At 42.4% G+C, this 17805-nt stretch overlaps 1 protein-coding gene across 1 annotated transcript in view; it reads left to right on the top strand.

Annotated features, from left to right (window-relative positions):
* Positions 1 to 220: 220 nt before the first annotated feature.
* The window catches only part of LAMA3 (laminin subunit alpha 3), a 121723-nt gene continuing 104138 nt past the window's right edge, over positions 221 to 17805 (top strand). Inside the window, exons 1-3 of the mRNA XM_072852611.1 lie at positions 221 to 484; positions 6483 to 6635; positions 17372 to 17489. Of these exons, the coding sequence (XP_072708712.1) occupies positions 221 to 484; positions 6483 to 6635; positions 17372 to 17489 (535 nt within the window). The remainder of the gene's footprint in view (positions 485 to 6482; positions 6636 to 17371; positions 17490 to 17805) is intronic.

Genomic DNA, 17805 nt, shown 5'->3' with positions numbered 1-17805 from the left:
CCTTCCCTTCCTTCCTCCGCCCCGTGCCGCCCCGTCCCGCACACCCGCACCGGGGCTGCATCTCGCCCCGCCCCGCCTCAGCCCGCGCCCCGCAGGCCGTGAGGCGCGGGCAGAGCGCGGGCACCCCCCGGCCTCCTCCCGCCGCCTCCCGGCCCGGCCCGCCCGCCCACCGCAGCTATAGGGCCGCCCTGGGGGCGGCGAGGGCAGAGCCCGGCGCAGGATGGCCGCGGGGCCGGGCTCCCCGCTCCTCTGGGCGCTCCTCCCGCCGCTCCTCGCCCTCTGCCCCGCGCAGCCGGAGCCCCCCGGCTCCCGCGGGATGGGGCTCAGCCTCCACCCGCCGTACTTCAACCTGGCCGCGGCAGCCAGCATCTGGGCGACGGCCACTTGCGGGGAGGCGGCGGCGGCGGGCGGCGGCGGGCGGCCGGAGCTGTACTGCAAGCTGGTGGGGGGACCGGCCGCCGCCCCCCTGGGCCGCGCCATCCAGGTAACCGGGCCGTCGTGTGGGGCCGGAGAGGGGTCGCGGCGCCGGGACCCCCCTCCCTCGCAGCCGGCTCCCCGTCCCGCGTAGCTTGGGGAGGCGGGGGTGTCCTTTCGGGGAGCCCCGGCCCCTCTGGGGGTGCTGGCGTTACCCTGGGGTGCGTGGTCTCATTTTCTCGAGCGTTTTCTCCTGGCTGGGCGTGTGCCACGGGCAGAGGAGGGGAGCGTGGACCAGCGGGACCCCGGGCAGGGAAGCGCTGGGCAGGGTGGAGGCGGGCAGCGGCGCTTCTGCCCGCGCTTCTGCCTTCAGGTGTCCCGGCACCTTCTGGAGACCGCACACCCCCCCTACCCCCCGCCGCGGGGAGCGGCTCCCCCCCTCTGGCCCCGACGTCCCAGCCGCTGCCGCTGCCCACGGTGCTGCGGCCGCTCCCGGGGATGCCTCAGCCGCTCGTCCCGCCGGGCGCTCGGGCGCCGGGAGGTGGCTTAGGGAGTACCTCGGGCGGTGTTTTGTGGCCTCAGCCCATGGCCCGCGGTCCGCGGAGAGCAGCGTGATGCTTCTGGGGGTAAAGCAGTGAGCCTAGGGGGGAATGGATGGGGACGTGCTGCACTGGTAACCTCTCAGTGGAGAGCGGGCATCTTTCCGGGGGGCGGCGGGAAAAGAGGTCCGGTTTTAGTCAGGTGGCTTTGTGGTATTTTACAAGCAGTAAATGTGAGGCTCATCGTCTATGCCTTGCATTGCTTATGGGAGGAAGCTAAAGATTCCTTGTGACTCTGACAGGGATTATAAACACGCAGGGCAGTGAAGGTGAGGGACGTTCTCTCCTAGCATAGCATAAGATTATTACACACAGTTTGTGCCACTCACAAGAAGGACAACAATAAACGGCAAAAGTCCTGGCAAAGGGTTAATGGAAATGTATTTTTCCTTTGGTGGAAACTTGTATGAACATGTCTGTTAGAGGGTAAGGAAGGAGTAACAAACGCACCAAACTCTGTGATGTACTGTGATGGATGTTCAGTATCAGTTTGATCAGAACTTTGTTAAAGGGGGGACTTTCCTAAAGCCTCAGACCTTTCAAAGCTACTTTATTTGTACTCTCTCTTGGTGGGAGGAGAAGAGAGCCAGAATGAAACTGCAATTTGAAAGGGATTTCAAAAGCTTTAAGGTCCGCTTTCTGACTCCAGGCAGTACAGAAAGAATGCAAGTAAATTTTTAGCATCTTGGAAGAAGGGTTAGTGTTTCGAAGGCTTATGAGGTGTTTGTATGTTTTAATAGTGAAATAACCCATAATGTCTGGTTTCAGAAGAGGCTGCAACGGATAAGAGAGTTGTTCTTCTCATTTTTTAATGGGGACAGATGCTCAAGAGAGGGGGAGAGGACTCCTTGTCTGGTGTGTACTGTGCAGGTACGCCTTGTCCTGTGCCCGAAGGGAGCATGCACCATCGCGCAGCCTGCCCTCACAGTTCATTAGGCAGCTACAGCCAGCAGTGTGCTTTGCCCTGAACTTCTCTCTGCCATGAAATCTCAGTTTACCTTATATCTGTGTAGTGCCCTCCGTCATAAAAAGCTCAAAGTGCTTTGGAGATGCTTACAGGCTGAGTAATACACAGTTTTACTAATAGCAAAACTGGGTCGCAGGTATTACGTGCTTAAACTAAGGTTACAAAAAAAGGCTGTGATGATCAGGAAACTGCTTGGTCCTCTGTTTCTAACACACCTCTGAAGTTTAGGCATCCATCCCTCCATACTGAACACAACACCCATGTTTAAAGTTGCCTGAAACAACCGTGCCACCAGGTGAATAGCAAGCCCAATAATCTCTCAGCAACATGCTATAGCCTGCTGCCGCAGTGAAATCTCATACTAACGTGCCTTGGAATATTAGAAATCACAGTATAACAAAAATCAGCCAAAGCAAACATCAGATAAACATGTCAAGCAAGCAGAACAAAGCCTGTTGTGTGATGCACGTTCCCATTGATGGTTTTTGTAATTGTTCCCTTTATATACTGACACCCAACTGGAATGAGGGTTTGCTGTATATAGGAAGAGGCTAGAAAGGGGGGAGTTCCTCTTGTTAAATATTTGCCTTACAGGTCCTAGGTTAGAGGGCAGTTATGGTTCATGCCTGATTCAAGTTCCCAGAAGGACTACTGATAGCTCAGCCCTGACACAAGGAAGCATGTTATGCCTCTTACAGCATTTGTGCAAGCACGGATACAGCAGCGTCTCTTTCCAGTTTTAACAAAGCTCCATTGAGATACATAACATGAATACTTCTGTGGTTTACCAGTAGTCATTGTGGTTCAAGAAAGGTTGGAAAGTCTTTCAAAAGGCCAGGGAAATCCAGCCATGGAAAATGCGATAACAGCACAATGTACGTATTATCAAGCCACTCCACCTCACAAGTTCAAAGACACTGTTAATAAGAGAATCTCTTCTTTCGTGGAAAATTGGAGAGAAGTGCATTAGTCTTACAGAAGCTGAGCTTACATAGAAAGATTTAAAATCAGCGTAAGTATTCACATGTTGTTTCTTAAGAGTCTGAGGGAAGGTCATGTGGCTTTTACATAAAGTGATAGGTGTAATAGCCACCGTGTCAGGCCAATTCAAGTTAAAGCAATGCTGTACACTCGGGGTCTCTACAAGACTAGGTTGCGGCTGTTGCTCTATGAATAGGGAAATTGGAAAGAAGGTGCGGAGGGTGATCTCATTCTGACGAAGGGAGCAGATGGCTCTGTTGCCAGTGCTATCCCAAGCACTGAAAATAAGGCAGAGAGGAAGAGCAGCCCCAGCTTCATTTCCACTGCTCTGCCATTGGCCTCTCCCGTTCAGCTTGTCATTTGGTGATGTGTCTTTTAATGAAGTCTGTAGTACCTGGCAAATCCAGAAAGAGTGTTTGGAGGTCGTTTAAAGCTCTTCCGCAAGGTGATCAGTGAGGTGGGCAGCTCAACCAAGGCTCTTAAGGCAGTGCTGGGCATACGCTGTGGAAAGCAGTATGTTTCCCTTATTTAGCACATCGGCAAGTGGGACAATGACTTAATAAGAACAGTGTTGAGTGAAGAGATGCACCGCAGTGTAAAATATTTCAGCAACTGATAGATAAATGACATGCCTGGTTTTGTCTGCCAGTCTGTTCACAGCGGTGTGCGGGTATGAATTAAACTGCATACCTGTCCTGCCCTGCCAGACAGAACTGCTAGGTATTAAATAGTGAACAAATCCTTCATTGTCGTCACTTGCTATAACTTACGGGCGAGGCGTTTTCATCCCTGGGTGTCTCTGGTCCACACCAGTGTACTTCAGCAAACTCCTTCATGCAGTTCCAGTTTTCTCCTTCACTCAGGAGAACCAGGGGAAAGGAGGGTAACAAGGTCAGCAGCAAATGCACACGTGCCTGCCTGATGAACTGCAGCCAAAATCAAACAAAGACTCGAGGCCCAGTCTCCTGGAATGGAGACGTGTCCTGTAGCAGAAGGCTGAGCGCGGCGTGCCTGAGATACTGCCAGTGGGAAGCAGGGAGGGCTGCTCTGTCCAATAATTTATTTTCTTTCATTTTTTGTTTTGCTGCCTTGTTGGCAGGGTTGCTGGAATGTATTTTAAATAACTGAAACTCCAGCTGTTGCAATGAAATTCTTTGCATTATGTGCCCAAAAAGAAAAAGATGGTATCTTGAGTTCAGATCAAGTGCTCTGGTATACTGAAATCACATAGGTGCATGTAAATATAACGCTTGCATTTAATTTTTGTTTTCTGCTCATTCAGCTTTTCTTTGAGGCTGTTTCCAGATCGGAGCTGAAACTGCTGTAGCAGCAACTGTTTCCTGTGTATTTCCAGCCTGATCATTGTGAATGTGAATTTAGATCTAAAGACCACGTTTCATGCACATTATAAAACTATTTGGGGAAGCTTGTACTGTTGTAACATATATGTCAGAACTCCAAGTATGCATTTGTCAGGAAACATGCTCTCATGTGGTAGTAACTACAGTTGTTGGTGCATAGATTGATTTCTCAGTGTATTGATTTTGCAGATAGTGACACGATGTTCTTTGTCATCACTGCAGAAACTGGCAACATTGCCTGTAGCTGGCACGGGCTGATGTGGTGTCTGCTGCAGCAAACTGTATCTGAATCCAGCAGTGTCCTGGCATATTGTAGTTGTACAAAAATCAGCCAAACCGTCTTCTCTAACAGAGCTGGAGGAGAATCATGTTATAACATGACCCCAGATATAGTTAACCAACCTATGTGCGTGAGGATTTAGTAAGTCTCTAAACAACTCTGAATTCTCAAGGGTTAACCCTCAGCCAGGTTGACACCTGCAGTGCTGAATCAGAATAGCTAATGGTAGCCATGTCTTCTGGAAACAGCATCGTATTCTGGGCTTTCCAGAAGAGCAGGATGAGGATGGAACCACTGCTAGATGCAGATGCTGAAAATATTACTGCTGATGTAGAAATATTCAGTGAACAACTATGTTTTGTATTTGAAAGACACAAGATGGTGTATTTGTATCACATGAGAATGATGTAGTAGTTTCCAATCCATTAGTAACTATGGCAGATGTTAAACAAATTCTGCTAGAGATAAATATCTTAAATTCACCAAGCTTCAAGACTGTGAGAGCCCAGGAAGAATGTGAGAGCCCTAATGTTATTCCTCTATTAAAAGTGGACAAGTATGATTGCTCCAGTTACTTTACACTGGTTAGTCTGACAGCAGCGACAAACAAAATAAAGGCAGTTATATGGGATATGTTAATACTTAAAAGGTAGGAATATACTTCATGCCAGGCAACATGGGTTGTGGAAACAACAAAAGATTTGTCACATCTTTTTGATGAAGATACGCTTTGCTGATAAAGAGAATGGTGCAACTATTACCTTATTTAAAACATGGGTCCAACACAGCATCAGGACCTCACAGACTTAATGTGTTAAGCAACTGTCTGACTGAAGTAACCATTAAGAGGGTATTGCCATTTAATGAAAATGTCATTTTTCTATTGGGGTTCTACAAAGATCTGTGCCTGGCACACTTTAGCGTTTTCACTGATTATCTCCACCCAGTGACTGGAGTAAGAAGTGAATGGGGCACTAAAAAGATCCCTTAATAACTAATTACAATGCGTCAGCACTAATCTTAGTAGACTGTAAAATGCAGTTTCTTGAAGATAAAAATACTGCTTGTGGGGCAAGCCAAGATGCCAAATTAAAAGACAATTAAGTTTCCTGAAGTTTATAATCATTATTGTACAGAAGAGTACAAAGAGCTTTAGAGTCTATCAAAGAGAGATTATCAGGGCATCTCCGGAGTGTGGCTTTAGTTGTGGACTGGAAATTGGGCGGTAACTTCTGCAAACGAAGATACAATGGGATTATTTAAAGGAAAACTTAAAGGGAACACTCTATAGGATCCATTGCATTTTCCACAAGTGCATATTCTTCAGAAGTCTCTGATTCAGAATGTATTATAATGGCATGAAAAAAATGAAAGCAACATTACAAAATTGTAACACCAAACTTATAAGCAAGTAACAGAGTATTTTTTAATGGTTTTGTTAATACTAGGCTATGTACATATATGGATATTTCACAGTCTTTTAGGAGAATTGAGGATAATTTGTGTGTTGGTCTTAATCCAGTTTTAAGAATCTTTGTTTCATTAATTTCCTGCGGACAGCCCTGCAGATGTAATATAAGTAATTTCACCAAAGTATCAATAAATTCATTAAAAAAGAAAGACTTATTGTAGTTTCCATAAAGAGATTTCTGAAATTTTAATTTGTAACATAAAATTTAGTGTGTTTCAGGATATAAGTGTGTAATTTAATTGCCAGGGGAATCATTTATACATTAAAACTTACGCTTTATAAAGAGAGAGACAAAATTTAACCCCATTTTTAGTCAACGCTCTAGTTCAGAATCTCAATTAACAACAGCATGTGTCTGCAGTGCATAAGATTTCAACCGAGACCATCTTTTTAATTTATTGTGTTTCAGGGGCAGTTTTGTGATTATTGCAATGCTGCTGATCCCAGTAAAGCTCACCCGGTAACCAACGCAATTGATGGCACAGAGCGCTGGTGGCAAAGTCCTCCTCTTTCTATGGGCTTGAAGTACAACGAAGTCAATGTCACGTTAGATCTGGGACAGGTGAGTGCATGAGCTATTAGGTGAGGTTTGGTCATTTCTTGCATTTATATACAAGCTTTGCAATTAGGAGAGATGTTTGAACTGATGATATTAACTTCCGACACCACAGCTTTTTTTTGTCTGGTTTACGTTCTGTATTTTTTTACCAAGTTAACTTTTAATAAAGTGATTATTTTCCTTCAGGAATTTTGATGATGTGAGTTCTTGCAACTGGCATCACACAGATTTAATGACTGTGTGCTTTCTTGCACAGACACTGTAACTCATTAACCTGAGGTTACTGGCGGGATTGGTCAGTTGAAACTGGGGCTCTACCTTCCATTTCATATTCTCCTTTTCCATGGGCACAGAGAGAGAGAGAAGATTTCATGGTCTCTTACCATGCACACATTTTGAGAATAATGTTTGGAGCCTGCTTTTGCCTCGGGGTCCTTCTGGTTTCTCTATCATCTAGCCAGATCTTCAAGATAGACAGAAAAGTACTGATAACATGGTCTAAAAGGGAAGGGACAGCAAAACTAGTGTAATATGAATTAGTAATATGGCAATAACATGAACACCTGTATTTCCTCTGCAGGCGATAGGCAAGTAGCTAACAGTAAAGCCTCTGTATCTATTTTAAGTCATAGGGACAGATTCTCAGCTGCCATAATTTGGCACTGATCCAGTGAAATTAGTTACGCTCTGCAAGTTCACACCAGCTGAAAATATATGACTATAAATATATGTTGGAGGCTGCAAAATATATGTATACATATGCATATGTATTTTGGACAGTAGTAACTGTTTATTGAGTGATTATATAGGACAGAATTTTTTTGAATAGGCATTCAATTTAGTTGACAGCAAGGGGAGGAATAACTAAGGAAAAATGTTTCTCTGAGTTAGCTGCCATTTTGTTGCGGATTCAGGTGCAAATTATTTTACATCTTCTGTTACATGGGGTTTTAATGCTCCTGTCCCTCACATGACTGGAATGGTTCTCACTTTGAGGATATCGTCATTCAGTGTTTGTGGATCCAGTGCGCCAGCAGTGCAGAAATGCCAGACAACTTAAGATAGAGAGTATCAGTAGTTAAAGTAAACTGCTGTGATTATTGAATTTGCATTTCTATTAATTAAACAAATAACATGCCTGTTTTCTTGGTTGCTTTTCTCCAGTGTACCATGAAAGAAAGGAGAGCTATGTAGAAGCTGATGAATTTTTAGGCCACAGCGTCCACATTAGCCTAGCCCACAGTGGTTGGACCTATGTCCAAGTTGTGTTGCTCTTTCTGTTACACTGTAGAGTTGAGGAGTGTTGCATCCCCTGATGCTTTGTGCTCCTGTGAAGTGAGTTGCTCAGTCATTCTTTCCCAGGAAACTGTAGGGAAGTGTGTCTTTCAGGCTGGGCATACAGGGTACGGACACTGAATGCAGAGCAGGGTGCTGTGAATAGGCATGGGAAGGCAATCACCTCCCAGTAAAGCAGACCTTATCTTCTGAGCTGCTTGCATCCATCATGGTCTCTGCAAGTGCAGAATTATGTTTCAGGCTGTAATTTGTCTTGTGGTGTAGTCCAGCATATTTGTGACCAACACTTGTGCATCATCATCATCATCCACTTGTGTAGCACATTGCTCCATCCAAAACTTCTATTCCCACTGTGTACTTGTTAGTTTCTTTGGAGGACCTGCCGACAGACACCTTATCTTTTATGTGTTGAGTAAACTTCTGAGAAACCTCCTTCATTCAGAGGAAGGATGTGGACTGAGTGCCCTCTTCTCATGGGACTCCTTGGAGACCACCTGCTGTATGATAAAATTCTTGTCATTATTAAAGGATTTCTCAGTGGGAGGCTGTGTGTTTCTCTTTCTTTACCCTGGTACCGCTTGTAAAGGTGACTCTGAACTCCCTTACTTGGAAATGGGGAAAACCCAAGACAAAGGTCAAAATGACTTCAGGTCTTGTGATCAGGAGGGGATAATTGTAGTTGGTGGATGGATGAGGGTTTAGTAGGATTAATGTGATTTCCCCCCCCCCGCCATTATCTCATATCTGCATTCAGTCAGTTAAACCTTAATCTCAGGATCTGTTTGAATTTGAGATTCACTTTTGACATTTTGCCTAGTATTCTCACACACCAAATTCATACAGTAATGCACAATACTAATAATGAAGAAGAAAATTAAATACTGTGACAGAGTAAGTCTCCTCAAGCGAACAGGTAAACACTGAGACCCCAATTCACCTTACCTTATTCCAGGGTCCTAAAAATTAAGAGCTTAGTGTGTGTTAGTCATGCAGACTTTCTCAGTAGTTGACAGAGACAGAAATTTTCAGAATGCAATTCCCCCTCAAGTGAGCTGAAATGAAGGTTTTGGTTTTTAAGGAAAAATAAATGTTCTTAAAGTTAGATGTGTGCCTAAATACCTTGCAGAACCACAGGCTGCAATATTGAAAAGATAGCAGGGATGTAGTTTTCCTCACTGAGTAGTTGTCCTGTTCTTTATTTTGACACAAGGCACCTTTTTCTGCAAACAAAACATGGAAATGTTTTTGCATGTGCAAAACATGACAAAGAGTAAGGTACATATGCGTGCAGGGAAGCAATGACTGAGTTGTAAGTTGGTCATCAAATATCCACAATTAGAGGAAGCAGAACTTAGTGCAATGTCAAAAGCTTTTAATTTGCTGCGTTCCTGCCATTATATCTTTAAGACTGAGGGCGGAGTCCCAGTGGAGCCTTTTGCCATGGTCTGATGACAATATTTAATTGAATAGCTGCTTGATGGAACTTTGAGTGCTCACTACCATGGAGTTGGAACAGAACACGCACCTGCTGCTGTTTCTGTTTCACAAGGGCTAAGGGTGATTTTGAAAGTCAAAATCCCTTCAGGATGTTAAAACTTTCTGCTAGAAAAATGCTCATTTTGCTGTACTTTGTAATATGAGAAAAAGTAAAAACCTTAAAGCAAAAGCCCTGCTTTACTTCCCTTTCTGACTTTCTGTGCTATAGTTACAATTCTAATCAATCACCGTCCTTCTGAATAATAATTATAATGTTGATCCCTGAGGCAGTCTCTCGATCCTGTTAGCATACTTGCTTATGCTGTGGCTATTCCAGACTTGTTTAAAATATTTAGATCAAATGAAGTCTCATTTATTCCTTTAATTGGTCCTGATTTTCCCAATGTAGTTTTCAACATATTTTAAACTTCTGAATCCAGAATGTCTGACTTAAGTTCATTGCCCTGCCCCTGACTCTTTGGATTGCCTAATTTCAGCAGGTGTGCCCTCATCTTTGGCTTTCTTAATGCTCAGCAGGTATTACAGTAATACTCCCCCAGGTATTTTTCTGAACGCTGTCTTCAGAAGTAGAAGATGAAGGTTCAGGATAGCATGATAGTGTGTGATGAAAAAGAAATGTCTAACTGTTACACTTCAAAAAGTGTAGTCCACAAATCTTATTGTTGCTTTTAGTTACATGTCATTTCTTTACTGTGCTTTTGTGGCATAATATAGTGCTGAAAAGCTCAGTGAAGACTCGGTGAAGTCTTGTGCACTAATAGGTCGAATAGTTTTTATGTAGTGATATTATTAGTCACTGTTGTAAATTAAAGGCACATGGTGGAATGTAATGTCCAAATTAGTACTTTTATTAGGGAGGGAGGGAAACTCAACCATAAATATGAGATAAGTGGTATGGCCTGTGGAGGACTTGATTCTTTTATCTGCCAATTAAAGCATGTAAACATTTTGTAAAAATGGCTCGCAGTTTGGCAAATGTTCTGAGTTGCTTTTATATAGTAGGTATTTCTTATGGGTTTAATTTTTATATTTGATAGCAATCCTTTATGTGCATAGCTTTAGAAACAGTATTTGTTGTTGGGAATGTTAATCAGCTATTACTCATTGTTGTTATTAAAAACAATTGTTCTTAACTTACAAAAGATCTGACATAATTTCTTAAAATGGGTCTGAAGTTACAGTTAATTTAACTATCATTCTGTAAAATATAAAGTGTCCTTTAGGCCATTCTCCTGTAGGGAGAAACTGTCAAGGTGGTGGGAGATTTATCATAAAATGCATTGAACTGGGCTTCCAAAAGTAGTCATTGCATTCATTGTGCTTGACTAGTGAAGACTTTATGTTACTGCGGACCCTGAAATTAGACCCAGCTCTGGTGTGGAATTGCGTAACCTCTATAATAACACCAAGAAGCCCTACAAATTAGGGCACAAGAACCACTGCATAAAGCTTCTGCAGTCCTACAGAACTGCCCCAGCAGTGAGGCGAAGCCTTTCTTCTGGAACCCCTGCACAGCTCTGCCTCCGCAGCAGCGCTGACCCCTGCTCTGCTGTTGTGGTTTTCACACTGGGGAGAAAAGGGGCTCTGAGGTCTGGGGAAGGTAAAATATTGTCCCTGTAATACCCAAAAATGGGGATGCCAACATCACAGATAATCTTGCCTTACTTCGTATTAGAGAACTCTGGTTCTGAGTATTTCAGTTTGTGCAGAAGCTGACTTTGGATCATGCCACAAAACACTATGCTTTGAAGTTAGTTGATTTTGGCTCATACCACAGTAAGGTGAATCTACTTGCAAACTCTAGATTAACACAACTTCAGCTGATCAAGTAGCAGCTGTCTGATAGAAGTTTCTGAAAGTTGTAACAGGTAATGCACATTCCGTTTATTCCTCAATCACACTACAAGCAGCTCTTTCTGACCTGAGCTGCCAGCCCTAATCAGGGAAATACCCTAACTACATCCTTTCTTGTTCATATGTTATCCTTTAAGATGTAGTCAATGTGTTGTGTTTTCTTAAAGCTTTAATTAAAGATCTTTTGAATGGCTCAGTAATTTTTTTCATATTTTTGCATTAATAGATCTATGTCATTTGCTTTAAAATATGGTTTTGGTATTAATTTGGTATTATTCCCAAAACATACAGAAAAAAGTACGTTTCAAGTCTTGCTCTCCTTAGCTTTCCTGACACTGTCTTCCTCCAGTTCTTCTTCAGCATCCCTTTAGGAAGGTCTTTGTTCCCACTCAATGATCTCACTTCCCTCGATGTCTGTACTTCTGCTTCTCCCACCTCCCTTCCTATGCTCATTCCTACACATTACTTTCATTTTGTGATATGTTGTCCTAAATACCTCACTTTCAACTCAATATTGTACAAGCAGAACTGCCAACCCTCCGTGCTTCCCTGTGTTTCCTTCCAGTGCTGACAGTATTGCTGTGCTCTTTTTACTTTGGACTGCAGCCCTCATAGGGGGATGTTTATCTCCTGAAAAACTGAAGTCTGAATCGTACAAATCCTTTCCCATATGAATAGCTTCAGTGTTCTGTGAAGAAATAGGCCATATGTAAGAAATAGTTATGAGCATTGAGTTGGTCTTTGTCCAAATCCCAATGGAAAAGTGGCTGCATGAGAAGTTTCAGGATAATAACTGACAATCATTGATGTATTTGCCTGCAGTCTTGGCAAAAAGACCAAGGACTGATTGAACCTGGACAATGGACTACCCTTTCATTTCGGGAAGTGTTTCTTCATTCCAGAATACTGCCTGTGAAGCATGGAGAGCTTCTTCCTTCTGGTCCTGCTCATTGTGATAGAGAAAAGACTTAACATCTCTAGCCATTTCAGTGAGGCATATTCACAGGCACTGACTTCCATAACTAAATAAAAGTGTAGCTTTTTAGCCTCAGTGGCTAGTTAAATGAAAAAGTGATATGAATACAACACGTACAGTGCTAACTGAGCAATGTTGGAAGTCCTGCACTTATTTTTGCCTCCTGCACCCCAGACTGTGAAGCTGGCATGCAAGTAATGACTTCTACATGCTGTGCAAGTGAAAAAGGCTGGTTCAGCTCTCTCTAGTTGGCATTTTTTATATTGCAGGTTCATCTGCAAAATACATTGTTGGGGATTACCAAATACTGACTGTCAGGAGTGTTTTATTAAGTTTCTGGATTGCAAGGGTGCCTCAAGTCCTGCTGAGAGGTTACTGAAGAAAGGGGGTGCTGACCTCTTTGCAACCACAAGAAATCAAAGCCTTTCATTTTAACCAGAGTACATGGGATTTTTATTTCATTTAGATAGATTGTTATTTTTATGTCTCGTTTTTTGAGAAAAATCAGTGCTCAAGACCTTCGGGCTTCATTACGTTAAGAAACTAATGGGCATGTACACGCCAGCCCTGTGAAATCAGTGGCACTAAGGTGTGTTCTGGAGCAGGTGCTAAGCACAATTCACACTTCCTTGAATCCCACTCCTGCATTGGTCCATGTCTGAGAAGCTTAGTTCAGGTACTGAATGATCATCAGATTTCTGCCTCTTTCTCACTTTCTTTACTAACATATCTAGCAAGCAGAGAAAGGTGGCGTGTCTGCTAATGCAGGGCATTTTTCACAGAGGTCCTTCAGTGCAGGGACCTCACTATCTTCTGAGTAATGTGCAATGCCAACCACGGCGTCATTATTCAAGATAACATCAGAGGCCTAGAAGAACAGTCATATTATGTTGAGGGAAGTTTTGGTGGCATAGATATATCTGTTAATACAGTCCGAGGAAATACCATCCTGCTAGAAACAGCTGTTCTCCATACCTCTACAATTCAGATTACATGAAGAGACATTGTTGTGGTATCTTTTTGAACACCTCTTGAGATCTATAGAATGCCTCAGATAGATGGTCTACCTGACTTTAGTTGTGTTCTTGTTATTACCACACTCCAGGAATTTTTATTCTTCATGAGCCAAACAGGGAGAACAATCCTTTCCTACATGTGCAGCACACAGCATAATGATTGTTCAGAACATAGTGTGTTTTTCTTTTGTACTAGTTTATGTCCAGCATTTAACTAACAAGTCATTCCAGTATTTTAATATTATGTATTGAGTCGATGGTGGTAGGAATGGAGGAAAATATACTATACTTTTGTATATGCACATCTTTCTTCCAATTGCATATGTATTTCAGGATTCAGACAAATCTTGGAAATTCCTCTATTTAAAGAGTTGTTTAAACTTTTAAGGAGAAAATGGAGAAAAGATTTTTAATGAATATTATTGTAATTTTTAGAATTCTCATGAGAATGCAATGTGTCATAGGAAGCTTTCTTTCTGTTGGGTTAAAAGAAGTAAGTAGTACGCATTCTGTTAGAGATAATGAATATTTTATCATCAACAATAATGGTACAGTGTGATTCTCATTCAATTTAAATGAGCTCTTTCAAGGTAGTCTTTAATTCACCTGTAAGGGCTTCTATAGAAATGTTTCTGTCTTTATAATATAATATTAGTAATTCCTAACACTAAATTATAATTTCCGTTATCAAATGAGCAAGACATTTTGCTCATTCTACTGGATGATTTTTTAAAATTTTGTCTGGGTTTTTATAAATCTTCAAGGCCACTACCTGCAAGAATATTTCAAATCTGAACAAACTTGAGTGAACAGGAAAAGGCCACATCAATATGGAACTGGTTAAATTCCAGCTGTTGATAATCCATCAGGTTTGACCCATGCTGCTAGATTACAGCAGGATATGGTGTCGGGACATTTACAGGAATACATCCTCTTTCAAGCATGCATTTCCAGAGTGGATTGTTTCCATTACTGGAAACAAAATACTGTTTCTACTTTAAACTTAATTCTTCATTCATATAAGAAGACTGTCAGAATTTTGATTAAGCCAGATTTCGGATTTTTTGGTGAAGTTTTTTTCCTGATATAGTACACATATTGGACAGCACTTCAACTTCACACGCATTGAGTAGTCATAGGCTTAAGCAAATTCCACAGCTGCATAGCAGATGTGGCATAGAGGTGTTTGACGGGTGCCACATGCTGATTCAGCTGTTTTACTGTTGTGTGCATTCATTTTGGCCACTTTATCCTTTATGAAAAGGATGCTTATGAAAGGTTATCCAGGATGACACTGACGTGTAAGTGAGCATGTCTCATATTTCTTCAGCAGGGTGGAAGCACAGTGGAAATGGAATTCACTGCTACTATTTTGCTCACACTTATGAGAAAGTATCATCTGTTACGAGAAGAGATGAGACTGGCTGTGTCAGCACTTTGAATAGCATCTGTGTAAAAGAATATAATAACTGTATGACAAGCTGAAGCAGATGTCATCTACTTTTTTGGAGAGTAGGTAGAAGGTCATTGTTGTAATGATTCCACAACGTGACTACAAGCAATGGGGCCCTGGAGAAGGCAGGACCTTTTCTGTATGCTTCTTTTGTTTCCTCTTGAGCTTTCTAAACCATTTGTCTTGAATAAATCTGTATCAGTCAACACACAGAGGGTTATCCACGCTCATTAGCATGCATATAAGGATGGGACTCCCAAAGACCTAAAAACATAGGGGAAGCAAGACTATTAATGGATAGGCAGTTGCCTGCCCAGTGCAAACATGGTTTGAACAGGGCAATGCCCCTTGAAAGATTCAGCTGGCCAAAAGCAAGAACATGAAGCACTTTTTCTTTAGGAATTTCAGAACTGTTATGCTTTCCTGGGAGGATACCAGTCTTCACACTGAATGGCCATACTGGATGACATGTAATGTCCATATGGCCAATATCCCTACTCTGAAACTTGTCAGTCAAGTAGCGGAAGTTACTTAGGCAAAGAGTATCAGAAACTCAGTAAGGGCAAATCTTGCCAAAGTATTAACCTATTTCTGACAATCAGTGTAGAGACTTTCTGTCGGTAATTTAAGGGCATTACTCCACCTGTGCAGTCATTGTGCATAGTTCTGGGTTCTGTCATGGTTCTGTCAAGAGAATGGCTGCCACTTACTTTGCTCAATACGGTTGTCTAGTAAGTCATTTTCCATATGTAGATACTGTCTGGCTATTTAGGTATCTATCTAATTTAGTATCACAGGAGGTGAAGCTGGTGCTTGTCAGGCTGTGTTAAGTAGGCAGGATAAATTCCAACACTAACATGAAAGGGTTTTTTTCCCCCAGTTCTCTCTCCACTAACCTAGGTAAACAACATTCAGCAAATCAACAGTTTCTGAAATAGGTTTCAAGGTATGACACGTGCTGCAGTGATGCCTTGGTGTGTATAAAACAGGCGGTTACCCTGGGTAATTGTACATACTGCATTAAATGAATGCACAACGAAAAAGCTTCATTTTTTTCTTCTGGGATGTGAGGTATTATCATTAGAGTATGCTCCATGAGGTCACGAAGTCCCTGAATTCCTCCTATATCTCTGTGAGAAGGTTTTACTTTCTTCTGTGAATCCTTTTGATATTCAGAAGCTGATGTCTGAAATAGATGTGTGAAGATTGAGGCTGCACATAGCTGTATGACTGCAATGTGCGTGCAGCCAAGGGATCGGCATGTGCAGTACTGGTTAGGGACAAATATTTCCAGGTATCTGCTCCCTGCATTGTTCACCATTTGCATCTGGCTCTTGGTGGCCCCAGCTGGTATGACAGCTATTGAATTGGTCCTAGCTGGCAGTTGAATGGGCCAGGCATGGCAACAGATGCCTCTTTGTGGTTGGGAGCTTGTACGCACTTGTGGTTTGGAGTCTAATAACCTGTGCAAAGTATTCACTTCAGGGTTATGACATTTGTGATGTTTGAGCAAAGATAAACTGCATAGGGGTATTATTTGATGTGAGGGCTCTCGCAGCAGTTACCTGACAGACTGTTGACTATAACTTCCTGCCTCCCCCACCAAAGTAAGAATCTCTTGCAAGCAGATGATTCTGAATTGAGGTTGTTGAGTGGGAAATTCCAGTGCAGCTTCACTTGAATATTGACTGTGCCTCAGTATCAGATAACTTTTATTGACAGCTCATATCCATGTTGTGGTTGTCTAAATTCTGAATGACCCTTAGAATCAATCTGTGTTCAGCCTTTTCTGTAGAGGTAATTTTACTGATGTTCTGATTTTTATGACTGTGGACTATCCCAAGAAGCTTACAGGAAGATTTCCTTTCTCGTCAAATCCATTTTTGCTCTAGTGTTTGGGAGCTTTCTGTCTGTGTGGTCTATCGCTGTGATACACAATGAGCACCTAAAGAAGCCAGATGGGACTCGGCCTTGGAAACCTTGAGCTGGTGAAGCTCTTTGAGCTGTTTCAGACAATGAATGAACTTCTTATGACCAGTCATAAGAATCTCTCCTGTGTTGATACCCACAAAACTCTGCAGTGGCTTGCTTCTATTACTTGGAAAGTCTGTCAAGTGGCAAAATTTTCTAGAAATATTCTTAAAGTGAGGGAACAGGTGGCTTAGATTACTATCAAAGGCAACCAAAGGAGTCCCAGTATAAAGGGTGTGTGCATTTTCTCTTACATCATTGTGATTTTTCTTTACTAGAAGCACAATTACATGATTGGAATGCAACACAGACGTACCAGAAAGCTGCAAAAGTATCTTAGTTCAATGTTGTGTTGAGATGCTAATTTTTCAAGGTTAAGTACTATACCCTTAACACACCCAAACAATCAGTCATGTGCAAAACAGCTGTTCTGAAATGTAAGAGGTGGCATGTAACACAGTCCTGTTGAGGCTTTCTTAATGTATTGGAGCACGTTGCCAGGTGAGGTAGCCAGCTGAGAATCTGGCCTATTATTTTAAGGGGAATGAAACTGCAGAGGATAACCTTCTCACTGTACACTAAAGAAAAGGTGTTTATTGGCATTAGTTTTAGTATTGCAGTACTTTTATATGGTTCAAAAAGCTCCTGATAAGATCTGTGTATATTCTGTTACCAGCTCTTCCATGTTGCCTATATCCTTATCAAGTTTGCAAATTCTCCTCGTCCAGATCTCTGGATCTTAGAAAGATCAGTGGACTTTGGAAGAACTTACACTCCCTGGCAGTATTTTGCTCGTGAGTATCAATCCTTGTGTCACTGCTCTTTTGTGGACAGGTTTCTTTAATCATTCACGCAGTAGCAGGAAAATCAGACCGTGGGTCTCGCTGAAGATTTCATCTGCAGTGAAGACACTGAACATGAAATACATTTCTCTTGTCTTAGTTATCCACAATAAGTTACTGACAAGAGTGTAACTAAAAATGAGTATGATACTTTGAAAGTGTAACTCAGCATAGGAATATTTTTCAGTCTGTTGGTAATTTTTGTTTCTTTTTGTTTGTCTTGGTTTTGGGGTATGTCAGAACTACAGTGTCCTTCATCCCATGGGAC

Source organism: Ciconia boyciana, chromosome 2, assembly GCF_034638445.1.
Source record: "Ciconia boyciana chromosome 2, ASM3463844v1, whole genome shotgun sequence".
Classification (NCBI taxonomy): domain Eukaryota; kingdom Metazoa; phylum Chordata; class Aves; order Ciconiiformes; family Ciconiidae; genus Ciconia; species Ciconia boyciana.
The sequence above is the reverse complement of the archived record's forward strand: the minus strand, read 5'-3'. Positions and strand labels throughout refer to the sequence as shown.